This window comes from Tetrapisispora phaffii, chromosome 5 (genome assembly GCF_000236905.1).
Source record: "Tetrapisispora phaffii CBS 4417 chromosome 5, complete genome".
Taxonomy (NCBI): domain Eukaryota; kingdom Fungi; phylum Ascomycota; class Saccharomycetes; order Saccharomycetales; family Saccharomycetaceae; genus Tetrapisispora; species Tetrapisispora phaffii.
This window is the reverse complement of record NC_016524.1, coordinates 755,198-768,620: the sequence shown is the minus strand read 5'-3', so window position 1 is coordinate 768,620 and position 13,423 is coordinate 755,198. Positions and strand designations below refer to the sequence as shown.

The window sequence follows — 13,423 nt, the reverse complement described above, 5'->3', positions numbered from 1 at the left end:
TTTTGTATTTTTGCCGTTTTAGGTAATTTATTGTAATAATCGTTTGTTACGGCGCTGTATGTCTGCTTTTGGTATTAATTAGTATAGACTGCTATATAGATATATAAGTAGGCAATAAGAATCTAGTATAATAATTGATTTAAATTTATTCGATTCAATTGAAGTGTTATGCTAATGGCAATATAGAGACCGGTAGAGTATATCTGGAGGCTGCTTTTAGTATAGTGTACAGTTGATTTTACTCAAAAAATGAGTATAGTGTCTGTTTCTGGGCAATTCAAGTTGCATGATTTCACTTTGCAACGGAATGTTGATAATGGTTATTTTTTACTTGAACCAGTGTTAAGATTGTTGAAGACGTTTACTTATCAGAATGTCAGTGATGATTATTTGTTGTCCCATTATAACATTTTAGTGGCGACTAGTGCGGATGGATCTAAATGGATTCCAGAGGAAAAGGCGGCTCAATTGTTAGAGGTTTGTGATGAAGATGGAAAGTTGAAGGTTTTCTTTGACGGTCTAGTCAGTAAGAAGCATGATAGTGAAATTAAGTTGGATGAGGAGTTTGTATCTGAGCCATTGAAGTTGCACCAGGCAAAAGAAGTTAGTTTTGCAGCAAGCGAAGAAGAACAGTTAAAGTTGGAGATGTTTTTGCAAAAAGTTGTTGGAGAAGATCAAGATGAGAAACGTGAGTTCTATTCTGTTTTGAAAGAACTTGATGAAATGTATCCTAATGTTGAGTTGAATTTTAATTTGAAAGTTGATGAATTTGGAAACACACCGCTTCATTGGCTTGCGTCTGTCGGTAAGGTCGATTTGGTTGAATCGTTGGTTAAGAACGGTGCTAATGTTTTCATAGGCGATGATAATGGGCAAACGGCTATAGTGAAGGCAGTCAAATGTATAAACAACTATGAACGTGGTACGTTCGAGAAGTTGTTGCATTATTTGTTCCCTTGTTTATTAGTTGTAGATAGAGAAGGTAGAACAATCTTCCATCACATTGCTCTTGCGTCTGGGCAACCTGGATATTCGGTTGTATCCAAGTATTATCTAGATGTGTTGATGGGCTATGTGGTTAACAACCAAAACCATGTCTTAAAAGAATTGAACTTGAAATGGATTATCGCAAACATGTTAAATGTTTGCGATAATAATGGTGACACCAGTCTAAATATTGCAGCCAAGATCGGATCGTCATCTCTTGTAGAGACGTTGATGGATTACGGCACAGATCCAAGCATAAAGAACAACTCCGGTTTGAATGCTTTAGATTTTAAGGACAATAAGTATAAGGAATGTGACTTAGTTGACAATATATCCAATAATATGGCATCACTTGGAAATCGTGAACCAAATCCAGAAACGCATACCAAAGAGGCGCAAGACATTCTAAACAATATAACAAGTCTCCTTGGTAATATTAAGTCAGATTACGAGGAGGAGGTTAAGAAGAATAATAAAGTGTTAGCGTTATTGCATGAAGAATTAAATGAAAAGAGAACAGTGTTGGCCGCGAGTCGAGAGTCGTTGGTTGAAGCCAGACAAGGTTTTGATCAATCGATAATTTTATTAGAGCAAATTAATAACTTAAATAAATATATAGATATGGAACTAGATAAAGATGAAGTCGAGATTGAAATGGACGATGACCTTAATATTGAGTCATTGGAATCTCAAGAACCATCGTCGTTATCAATCGCTCAACTAAATGCTCTGAATATTCATAATGAAGCGCAAAAAAGATACAACGAGCAGCTTAGTAGGATACTGGAAGGGATCGAAGAGAAGCAGAGTGATTTAGAAGGGAAATTTCGAAGAGTGTTGTCTCTGTGTTTAAAGATTGAGGAGCATAAAGTTGATGCTATGCTTGATGGATTGTTGCAGGCCATTTCCTCCGAGGATCCACAAGATGTCGATACAGACGAAATGCAACATTTTTTGAAAAAGCACGCACGTATCTAATTATTCGGTACACCACTCCCGCTCATATGTTTGCCCTACCCACTCCACAAACCCACACTTGGGCTTGACAAAATTAAATTGTTGCGCGAAGACGTCCCAAACATGATGTTGTTCTGGTGCTGAATGCCAAGCTAGTGATAGTAAATGAGATAGTAGGTGTTGATTAAGGCCATTTCCAAATTGAGCATTATATGCTCTAAATGCAATAAAAGAGTTCAAAGACTTTTTAAAAAGTAGTTCTTCTTCTGAAGAGTAGTTTATATACGCTATATCATCATTAATATCATCATCGGATAATACATTATCTTCATCCCATGTCAACTCTACATTAAATAAAGAATTAACGTCTTGTGCTACTATACTCTTCTTAATCTCTATCCTACGTAACTCAGCATCTATACTCCTAAGTAGACATGTGGGAGGATAAGGTATCTTTAGCTTAAAATTCTCTGCTATAAACTGATGAGATCTTTGCTTCTTTAACTGGACATTGTTTTTATGTGTTTTAATCTTTATACTTCTAATTCTTTTCTTATTCAAAGAAACTTTGAATAGTGGTTGTTTTGACCAAGTAGAAACAGAAGACATTATTTTATTTATAGACTGTTAGAGTTTTGTGATTATTTTATCAAGTATATTAAAAGATTATATAAATCTGAAACAAGTAAGCTGTTTATATACTAAACATTCCCTAAATAATATTGATGCAAATTTTTACATGGTTTTCCACTTAAGAAAATATGAAACAGCAGATGCGCATTAATTTCTCTTAGATCTTTATAGTAAAAAATAAAAACTAAATAATATGAGATATTTAGGAAAGTATATAAAGACAACAATATTTAATTAAATATACTATCATAAATAATATAACAATAAATAAGAAAACAACTAACAAATCATGAATAAAATCCCAATAAACAAATTATTAAATCCCTCTCAACATTATAATCTAACAGAAAAGTATGAATTACTATATTTAATTTTTATTTGAAGAAAATTTACTAACTAAAATATAGACTACAACAAATAAATATAACACTATCTAATTTATGCACTAAACTACCAGATACCATTACTGATTTAACAGAAGCTGACCATAGAGAATTACAGGATATACTATTATATTTGACTACCGTAGTAAAACAACAAGAATTAAAGAAAGAAGAAATAATGTTAGTAAAAACAACTTATCAATTATGTACAACATTAACATTAATGGTAAAAAGTTGTAAACAAGAAAATGATAAAGAGAATAAAGAAAATGAAATTATCAAATACGAGTCTGGCACCAGTGATAATTCTGAAACTAATTCAAGCTGTAACTCATCTGACAATGAAGATAAAAACAGTATACTTGTATTTAATGTAATAACACAAGATATGATGAATAATAATAAGAAGAATAACAAATCCTATAGAGGTCATAGACTACCTAAAAAAAATGTGCAATACTTAGAAGATTGGTATATGGATCACAGAAAAAACCCATATCTAAATGAAATTAATATTAAATTACTAATGAGTAAGACATCTCTATCAAGAATACAGGTTAAAAATTGGATCTCAAATAGAAGAAGAAAAGAGAAATCTATAACGATATCACCAGAGGTGTCAGCATTACTACGTGATAATAAGACAATTACTTCTTAATGTCCAGCATCTAGAAGGGATTTGTGGATTATGTGGAGTGGTTGGTGCTTGAGTTCACTTGGTCCTCATGCGCTTGTTGATGAACTGTTTTGAATGTTGCTGTTGTTAGTAAATAGTTATAAATAGGCAGAAAAAAAGGATATCTATGGACGAAAAAATAGAGCTGTGATAGCGATACATACCCAAACTCTGACTTGTAGAGGAGTTAGACCACACTTTTTGGCTATAGCATCCCGTTCTTTTGAATTTAAAGACTGCTTCTTCTCAAAGACTCGTTCCAAAAACAAACGTGCTTCCTTTGGTAAAAACTTTTTTCGATGGTCACTCGAGGATTCGTTATAAATCTGTTGTTATTCTTGTTAGTAAATATACAAAAAAGAATTAAAACACAACACATACTGAGAGTATATCTTTGCAAGCATTCTGTAATGATTCTAAGGTAAGTTCGATTGACATTGACATTGGTTGGTTGATCTATTTATGTTATATAAGTATACAATCTAAGCCATATATTGCTTTTTCTACATCTCGTTTCACTTTAAACCAATCGCTCCGTCTTTGAACAAATTCATAAATTTCTTCTTGGGAAAAGATCCCTTGTGAACCGGCCGCAATCATTTTTCCTAGTTCTTTGGAGTCGTTGGTAGAAATTAAAAACAATTGCCCAATTGATTTAAGTCCAGCAAATAAAGGCACTATGTTCTTTTGTTTAAGTTTATATGTAATAAAATCATAGTAAAGATTCAAATCAGATATTAAATACAAAGCACCTTGCGTTGAGATGGTTGATCTCTTGATGAGTTTTACCAGCTCATTGAATAACCTCTCGCCTATTTCTTGTTGAAACACTTCTGCGATCGCTTCTCCTTTCAGTAAGAAACAATTTTGCTTTAATAGGTCGATCACTTTATGCGCTGCTTCCGTCGCTTCAACATCAATCACTTGCTGTTGATTGTAAGCTACCCCCAGCAATATATTCTCCACTTCTCTCATCATCTTGCTAATCCCAATGTTCAATCCCTCCCCTACAATCTCGTCCAACAACATTTCAAGTCGACCCTCCTCAGATCGACCCTCAAACACAACCACTTTATGTACTATCATATCCCAAATATTAACAACCTCCGTAAACATAACTAATCCAATCTCCCCTCGACCCAACTCCCCAACAACTCCCTTGTATTCATGCCTTATCCCATCAACACTTATCCTTTTCACTATTATATCATATATTTTCTTCTTATCTCCACCAAATTGATCAATATCGTCTAAAACTTGTTCAGAAAGCTTCAGAACATTTTCATAATACTCAACATTAACTAAACTTTTAACGTCAACCTTAGGCATTTCCTGTTCTGTAATCTCATCCTTGTCATTTGGTTTCTTCTTAAAAAGTGTTGCCAATCTTAAAGAATCATCTTTACTTTTCTTAACTTTATCATCTTCTTTCTTGACAGGATTTGTTCTTAGATCTTTAAGCTGTTGGTTAAAAAATGATGGAATAGTCTCTAAATAGTACTCCTTCTTCGATTTTAAATGCACATCAATATCATCTTTAATTAACTTTTTAAAATATTCTTCTTCACCAAAAACAGCATCAATAGCTTCATTTGTCAATTTATAAAATTTTGGTAATTCCATTAAGTTCTCCTTCTCTTCAAAGTGAATATCAACAAGATCCATAAAATATCCAATATATTTCTCAACCACAAATCTCCCGTTGTCATAATTATCACCAAAAACCTGGTAAACGACATCAACAACATTAAATATATACTCAAATATCTTACCTAATGACTCTTTCACTAAACTTTTATTTAAAACTTTCATCCTCTTAAACTTCATAGAATGATCGGCACTACTCTCATCTTCAATTAAATTGCTCAAACTTTGATTATCAATAATTAATGTATTTATTTCCTTGAAAATATTATCAGGTAAGGATATTGTGTACTCTGTATCAAACTCAGAATTAAAAAAATCAACTGCTACTGTAGATTCCTTAACTAGGAAAAGAACACCCATAAACTTACTGACTTCTTCATAGTTTTTCAATTTATAATTCTTTTCCAACTCCTTCAAAACAGAATTAACAAATAGCTCCTTCACTATATCCAACTGCTCCTTAACTTTACCATAATAACTATCTTCCACATCATTAGAAGCATTGAATCTATAAATATTCATTAATACCTTAGCTTCTAAAACAGGGTCATTCTCCTCTTCTGCTGAAAACAAAGTACCTAAATCACTATTGCTCAATTTATCGCAATAGTCCTTGAAACATCCATAAAATTTAATATAAATATGTTTACTTTGTTTTTTATTGAAGTTAACAATTTTATCAAAAATATCTACTGCCGTTAAATTCGCAAATTGATCATCAGTTATATTTTCTTGAGTTTCCTTCAAGTCTAATAATTGTAGCCTCTTGGACCAATAAGTTTGGTCTACCTCGTCTGATAAAATTTCATTATAGACATTTTTGTTCACAGCTTTGAAATTTAAATAATCAGTGGGATTCAAATCAGATGCTATTTCAACAACAATATTGCGAACTTTTAATATTCCCTCCATCGATGAATAAAACTTGCTATAATGTTTTTGTTTGCGATGAAAAACTCTTATAGAAACATATCATTACCACAGATCATTGAACAATGCTCTTATAGATTAAGAACTTTCACATTTATATCTAGAAACTTAACGCTTAAAAAAAACTTGAAATTAAAAAAATTCACAAATTAATAACAAAAATCAAAAAAAAATTCAATGTGAGTACTGTAAACTAAAGAATATTTACAAACAGGTTGATTAAATCAATTAATAAATTTTCATTAAATAATGAAGATATATTTAAATGTCAAAACTTTAATTTTGACAGTTTGCCTTAATTTCCAACGTAAAATTCGTCCTCTTAAAATAAGAATAATTGTAACTTAGAAACAAAAAAATCAAAACAGAATATTAACTCAAAAGAAAAATAACATATTAAAGAAAAGCTATTAAAGTTGCTAAAATAGACGATAATTAAAAGAGAATCTTTCTAACAAAAATAGGCACCCTTTTATAGTTCTGAAAAAGCTCAGCGGCAAATTTCAAAAAAATAACACTACAATATTTTTCCTAAAATAAGCAAAAAACCTTAACAGATAATATAAGAATACCAAAATGCCTTTCTTTATAAGTATTGGTTATAAAAGCTTTTAAATTGACGTTTACTGAGTTCTATTAAAACATTTAGCAGCTTATTTGAAACAATAAGCTTAATGATTGCCATATACTTCATAGATTCAAAAAAAAAACCTACTAAAGTCAATTTTAAGCGGCATTACAATGTGAAGACCAAAAAAAATTAAAAAAATGATGACTTTGAACTTTTGGACTTTTTGTTAACATTCGGCCAAAACACCTACTATTTAGATACCCCATTTTTTTGGAATCGACAAGAACTCATCCTTGTTAGCTCAGTTGGTAGAGCGTTCGGCTTTTAAACATCATGTTTAAACCAAGGATACCGAAATGTCAGGGGTTCGAGCCCCCTATGAGGAGTTCTTTTTTTTTCTAATTTTTACATCTCAATAACATAATTACCATCAAATAGTGATGCAACTGTAAAGTCTTCAAGCTTGTCAAAACTGCGCAATGTCAGTTGTCAACCACTACCATAATGACACCATCATAAAGTTTAAGAATAAAGAATTTTATAACAACTTCAGTTGAAATAGGTCACTTAACAGAGAAACTATATGCTTCTCTTTGGATCTTCTAATTTTTATAAGTATTACATTAGAAGTGTCACTAAGAAACACAAAATTTCACAATAATTAATTTGTCCCAAAAATTAATATTTATATTAAAGACTATAATATTTAATGGTTAATATTTTTCCAAACATCATTTTAAATGATATTTCTTAGTACTAAAAATAAATAATATCAATAGTTGAATTTAAAATAATAAATTAATCCTAATACCACCTTTAGTTAAATAATAATAATAAAAACTACTACTACCAATAGTAAAAATATGAATAGATTAAAAACTAAAATTGGAATGCCTTTATTCTTATAAAAAGATATGCTTCCAACCAGAGCCGAACTGATGATCTCCACATTACTAGTGTGGCGCCTTACCAACTTGGCCATAGAAGCTAAGAAAAGCGATGGGTCCTTATTATGATTAATATAAACAGATGCTTTTTCTGAGGATGCAAGATAATCGGTAAGCTGATGTAAGACTGTTAGTACTAGAAATGACATTGGACTTGTCAGGAATCTTAGATTTATAACAGAAGTGATGGTATCTATTATCCTGTGGAGAAACAAGCTTATGTTCGTTAAAATCAACCTCAAAGTTAGTGTCACTATTCACTTCAGTTGCTTTCGAGTAGTCCATCTTCGTAATAGTTAAATAATCGATTGGTCTTCTATTAGTAAGGTTAAACAATTCTAAATAGAGTAAGATGTCCTCCTTCTATATGAGTTTATCTGATACTTGAGTGAACACAGTACGTGCTCAGTCATTCTCCTAAGATCTTTAGTGTTGTATTGTACTTCTGTGTTTATCACGTAGCCATTTACATTGAAGTGTAAAGTTTTCATCTATAATTTGAAAGCTTATTCCAGAACCTTCTTTCCCATTAGTAAGTGTGTTGGAAATGTCACTGGTCATGTAAGTGACTATACGATTGTTGGAAATGACACTGGTCGTATAAGTGACTATACGATACCGGATATTACCTCTATACGAGACTATTGTTGTAAAACTGAAACAATAAGTCCTCAGGAGAATGTAATAGCAGAATTTCTAATGCATAAATAGTACTGTAGAACCATCAGTCTGCCATACGTGTTCAACTCGACGACGTCGTCTCGAGTGGACAGAACGGTAGGTTGAAATATTATGTATATATAAACCCCGGTAACCAATAGTTAACAATTCATTGATCCAGGTCCAAGACCAGAGAGATTAATCTAATTATATAGTATACAATTTAACCATATTTTAATATATTAAAGCAATGAATAACACTGTTGAGCAAAGTGATCAATTGGTTCTGAACTCAAAGTGTCATAAACACTTAGTTCTGTCACATATACTACATTAATTCTAACAGATCCCTTAGTTGTAAAGACGAATTACAAGTAGTAGCGTGAAACTAGGTTCAAGATTAATGAACGATCGTTTAGTTACTTCAGTCTATTTATCGTTTAACCCGTTTATTTGACCTGTCGTTTAATAAATGAATTCAAATAAACTGACATATAAAAGGAACACAACATGACGATACTTAAGTCTCGAATGCAACAGTGTATAATACTATTGTAATAGTATTTATTATTTGTGGATTATGTAATAAGAGAATGAAACAGATTAAACATTACAATAATTACGTACATATTATAAACACTAACGACCAACTTAACCATCCAGTCAATACCAACACCATTGAACCAATCGCTGCTCCAACGGTTGTTTCTCCAGACATTCACTTCAATAGAACCTTCCCATTGCATACCGTATATATATCAATTCTATGAAATAGTTATTTATAGTTTATGTAAAAGAAACAAATTAAAAAATCATAACTCATAATACGAAGTAATATAATATCAACAATCCTGTCCTACCGAACCACCTCATTACATTACGATATCAGCTTTAAGAAATGTGAGTTGGACAAACCCCAGTTCGAGTAAACAACATTCGTTAAAACGAATTAACTTTCAGACCCATAAAACATATAAAGATTTCGAATTAGTGCTGGTATATTAACTATTAAACGTGGTACTTTTAAACTATATGCAGCTCCCTCAACACCTCCAGCCAGCTAAAAAAAATAAAAAGGTATAAAAAGAGAGTGCTTTTAAACTGAAGAATAAACTACTTTTCCCTATATAGATTTCATTCCCCACATATAGAACAACTTCATAAAACGCATAATAAGAGCGTCGTGTGTCAATACGTACAGATAGAAATGATTTCATAACATAGCAACAGAAAACGTAAATTCTATGGGCGGCTAATTTCTGTTTTTATTTCTAAAAATACATATCTAGTGCTGTGCTGTATTGTTAGGGAAAAACAGAAAACGAGAAAAAAGGGATGTTCTTGTATCAAAAAAGCACGTGCTTCGGATCTATTGAGGAGCAAAATGGAATTACATTTGTGAGAATTCTGGAGATCAGATCCCACGGAGGAAGCAGAACCAGAACGAGAAAATAGCAAGCCACATTTGACGTCCCGTGGAACAATTGCCCGTAGCCGGCGCTCACATTTCCAATCTTCACAAAAAAGAAAACGAAAAAGAGATCCGCTCATAGGAATGCTATTTTGGTGACACCCACGTGGGGTAGTTGGTTTCGGATAAATTAGTGGATAGCTAGAGAGGGGCTTATCTCTGTACGTCCGCAAAAAAAGGTATAATACATGGTAGCGACATTCTTTTACGCGTTTTACAATATAACATACTTGAAACATTGCCCTATAAATTAGTCGTACGCAAGCAATTTTTACAATAGATTACTACTAACACTTAAGAAACAAATGTATTATTTTGATTAGATAAATGGGTTTCGCATATCGAAGTATCCGATCCCCACTGAAAAATTATAAGCTTTTGCTTTAATGCTCTATTATGTTATTATACTTTATTATGACTTTAAATCAATTACATTAATATACGTTAACATAACGACGTTTATATTGGCACTTTTAAAGCTGATGTTTTTGCTACATTGACAATATGAAAAAAAATATGTGCGGACTATATGTACGAATGAAAATTGCAAAAGGTGGAACTACTAAGAATGTATTAATTAAACTAACAACACTAATAGTAGTCACAAAAAACTTACATACAATTTTTGCTTTCGAAATCTAGTCGACTTTTTTGTTTTTCGATTGATTGAAAAAAGTGGTTAAAATATTCGGAATCATATTTAAAGATCACCTATTGGTTATCCGTCTTAATACCTTTACTCTCCCTCTTCGATCATAAAACTAAATATTTCTTGAACTATAGCATAAAAAAATAAAGTAAAAATAGCCATACTGCTGCTCAAGAAATAATATGAAATTCTCTTATTTCTTAAAATATAATGCTGTTCCAGAATGGCAAAGCCATTATATGGATTATAATAAATTAAAAGATTTAATTTATTCTCTCCAGACTGAAGAATTGCATAATCAAGATGAAAATTTTAAATCTAATGAAATTGAAAAACTTCCTTCAAAAACCAATCCCATTAAGGATGACGTTATTAGAGAAGAAACTTTTGAATTAAGTGAATTGCGTAGTTCGTCAAGCAATGGCAAAACAGGCTCATCAAGAAAAGAAAAAATAAATAATACCTTAAAAAAATATAAACCATCTATATTTGATAAAACAGATAAGAACGATAGAAAAAATTCTTTAACTAACTCGTCAATAAATAGTTTAGAAAGTAATTCTATTGGAAGTAATTCGCATGATATTTTCATTAAAGCATTGCTTGAAGACAAAGTAAAAGTTGATGATTTTTATAAAAGAACTGAAACTAAATTTTATGATAAATTATCCCATCTAATTAAAGATTTGGAAAAAGAAGGTATTCATAATTTAAGATCAGTAAATGAACAAAATGAAGAGATTCAAACTTTGCATTCTAGACCAAACTCACTAACCAACGAATTGAGAAGTAGATTCACCGACACTGGAGAATCTGCTCCCGATATAAACTCAGTTGACTTCGAAGAAGATGAAGATGAAGATGACTACGCTGAAGATAATAACGATCATACTGCATTACTGAATTATTCTCAATTCAATGTTAAATCACAAAGAAAATCTCTACTAAAACAGTCAATTGTAAATTTATACATTGATTTATGTCAAATAAAATCATTTATCGAACTTAACAGAATCGGTTTTAGTAAAATTTCAAAGAAATTCGATAAAGTTTTGAAAATGAACATAAGAGCAGAGTTAATCGAATCTGGCGAATTCTTTAAGGATACCTACGTTTTCCAAGATGCTGTGTTAAACATTTTAAATGATAGAATATTTTCCTTAATAGAATTTTATTCAATAATTACTGGTCAAACGTTTGATATTGAAAGCTGTGAAAAAGAATTAAAACAATCATTACATGATCATATTGTTTGGGTCAGAAGTACAACCTGGAAAGATATGCTGGGCCTAGCATCTCAACAAAATATCTTTACAGGTTTAGTAGCAGCACCAGATGCCACAGCAAAAGCTCAAAAAAATAAGTTGAAGCTAGAATATTACTCATATGAACTAAAGTCTCCAATTAACATTTATAAATGGGAATTATCTTCTTTGAAGATTCCGAAACTATTTTTCACTTGGAAAGCATTCAAATTGGCCTTCATTTTCACATTTACTGCAATTTTATTAGGTGTCAAAACATTTAATGATCCTGTTGAACACCGTTGCATGGCATTACTAGAATGTGTTGCTCTATTATGGGCAACTGAAGCTATCCCATTATACGCGACTGCATTGTTGGTTCCTTTTCTAACTGTGTTGTTTAAAGTTTTAAAGAATGACGATGGTACTGTAAAATCTGCTGCAGAATCTTCATCTACTATCCTAGGTGCAATGTGGTCATCAACTATTGTTATTTTACTGGCAGGTTTCACTTTAGGTGAAGTCTTGGCTCAATATGATATTGCCAAAATCCTAGCGTCGTGGCTACTGGCATTTGCTGGCACTAAACCTAGAAATGTTTTATTAATGGCTATGAGTGTTGTTTTCTTCTTATCTATGTGGATTTCCAATGTAGCTGCTCCAGTTCTTACTTATTCATTATTAACTCCATTGTTAGATGATCTAGATTCAACTTCACCTTTTGGAAAAGCTTTAGTCTTGGGGATTGCACTTGCTGCCAATCTCGGTGGTATGGCTTCTCCAATTTCTTCTCCACAAAATATTATTTCGATGGAATACTTAGCTGAGTATGGTATCGGCTGGGGTCAGTTTTTTGCTATTTCAATCCCTACAGGTATAATATCACTGTTATTAGCTTGGGGTTTAATGTGCTTGACATTCAAAATTAACACATCAAAAATCGAAAAATTTATTCCAATTAGAAGCAAATTTACATTGAAGCAATATTTTATTGTTGGTATGACTTTGGCTACTATTTTATTATGGTGTGTTGAATCCCAAATTGAAAGTGCCTTTGGTTCTTCAGGTATTATTGCTTTACTACCAATTGTTGTTTTCTTCGGTTCCGGATTACTAAACACAAATGATCTGAATACATTTCCTTGGTCCATTGTTGTTTTAGCAATGGGTGGTATTGCATTGGGTTCTGCTGTGTCTTCATCAGGTTTATTATCAACAGTTGCTTTGGCTTTACAAAGAAAAATTCAGAACGATGGTACCTACGCAATTTTATGTATTTTCGGCATCTTAATGTTAGTTATAGGCACTTTCGTATCTCATACTGTCTCTGCAATCATTATTATACCATTAGTACAAGAGGTGGGCGATGCTTTAAGTGATCCCAAAAGTGCTCCAATTTTAATCTTCGGTTGTTGTCTATTGTCTTCCTGTGGTATGGGATTAGCCTCGTCAGGTTTCCCAAATGTTACTGCTATATCTATGGTTGACAAGAAAGGTAACCGTTACTTGTCAATGAATACATTTATTACAAGAGGTGTACCTTGTTCATTGTTAGCATTTTTGTGTGTTATCACTATTGGTTACGGTATCATGTCGACAGTATTGAAGGGTAAAACTTCTTAAAAATAGCAAATTAACGCATATAACTGATAATAGTAAAATATATTC

General features: G+C 31.9%; 6 protein-coding genes and 2 non-coding genes across 8 annotated transcripts, besides 3 other annotated features; 4 read left to right on the top strand and 4 right to left on the bottom strand.

The window, feature by feature from the left end:
* Positions 1-249: 249 nt before the first annotated feature.
* SWI6 (transcriptional regulator SWI6) lies at positions 250-1,965 on the top strand (the record flags this gene model as incomplete). The annotated part of the gene is made up of 1 exon (XM_003685838.1): positions 250-1,965. The coding sequence occupies one exon, from the start codon at positions 250-252 to the stop codon at positions 1,963-1,965; it is 1,716 nt and encodes a 571-aa protein (XP_003685886.1).
* Positions 1,831-2,042: a sequence feature (Z region).
* TPHA0E03620 (uncharacterized protein) lies at positions 1,966-2,553 on the bottom strand (the record flags this gene model as incomplete). The annotated part of the gene is made up of 1 exon (XM_003685837.1): positions 1,966-2,553. The coding sequence occupies one exon, from the start codon at positions 2,551-2,553 to the stop codon at positions 1,966-1,968; it is 588 nt and encodes a 195-aa protein (XP_003685885.1).
* Positions 2,043-3,614: a sequence feature (Yalpha region).
* Positions 2,867-3,618, top strand: MATALPHA2 (homeodomain mating type protein alpha2; the record flags this gene model as incomplete). The annotated part of the gene is made up of 2 exons (XM_003685836.1): positions 2,867-2,928; positions 2,985-3,618. 2 exons carry the CDS (start codon positions 2,867-2,869, stop codon positions 3,616-3,618), a joined length of 696 nt encoding a protein of 231 aa, XP_003685884.1.
* Positions 3,615-4,065: a sequence feature (X region).
* Positions 3,673-4,080, bottom strand: TPHA0E03595 (homeobox domain-containing protein; the record flags this gene model as incomplete). Its single annotated transcript, XM_003685835.1, has 3 exons — positions 3,673-3,702; positions 3,801-3,962; positions 4,018-4,080. The coding sequence occupies 3 exons, from the start codon at positions 4,078-4,080 to the stop codon at positions 3,673-3,675; spliced, it is 255 nt and encodes an 84-aa protein (XP_003685883.1).
* Positions 4,081-4,101: 21 nt separating this feature from the next.
* On the bottom strand, positions 4,102-6,195 carry RCY1 (Rcy1p; the record flags this gene model as incomplete). The annotated part of the gene is made up of 1 exon (XM_003685834.1): positions 4,102-6,195. The coding sequence occupies one exon, from the start codon at positions 6,193-6,195 to the stop codon at positions 4,102-4,104; it is 2,094 nt and encodes a 697-aa protein (XP_003685882.1).
* An 879-nt stretch (positions 6,196-7,074) lies between these two features.
* On the top strand, positions 7,075-7,170 carry TPHA0Etrna6K. The gene is made up of 2 exons: positions 7,075-7,112; positions 7,134-7,170. It is a non-coding gene; the product is annotated as a tRNA-Lys (tRNA).
* A 529-nt stretch (positions 7,171-7,699) lies between these two features.
* TPHA0Etrna4T lies at positions 7,700-7,772 on the bottom strand. The gene has a single exon. It is a non-coding gene; the product is annotated as a tRNA-Thr (tRNA).
* Positions 7,773-10,693: 2,921 nt separating this feature from the next.
* Positions 10,694-13,378, top strand: TPHA0E03570 (uncharacterized protein; the record flags this gene model as incomplete). Its single annotated transcript, XM_003685833.1, has 1 exon — positions 10,694-13,378. One exon carries the CDS (start codon positions 10,694-10,696, stop codon positions 13,376-13,378), a length of 2,685 nt encoding a protein of 894 aa, XP_003685881.1.
* Positions 13,379-13,423: the final 45 nt, after the last annotated feature.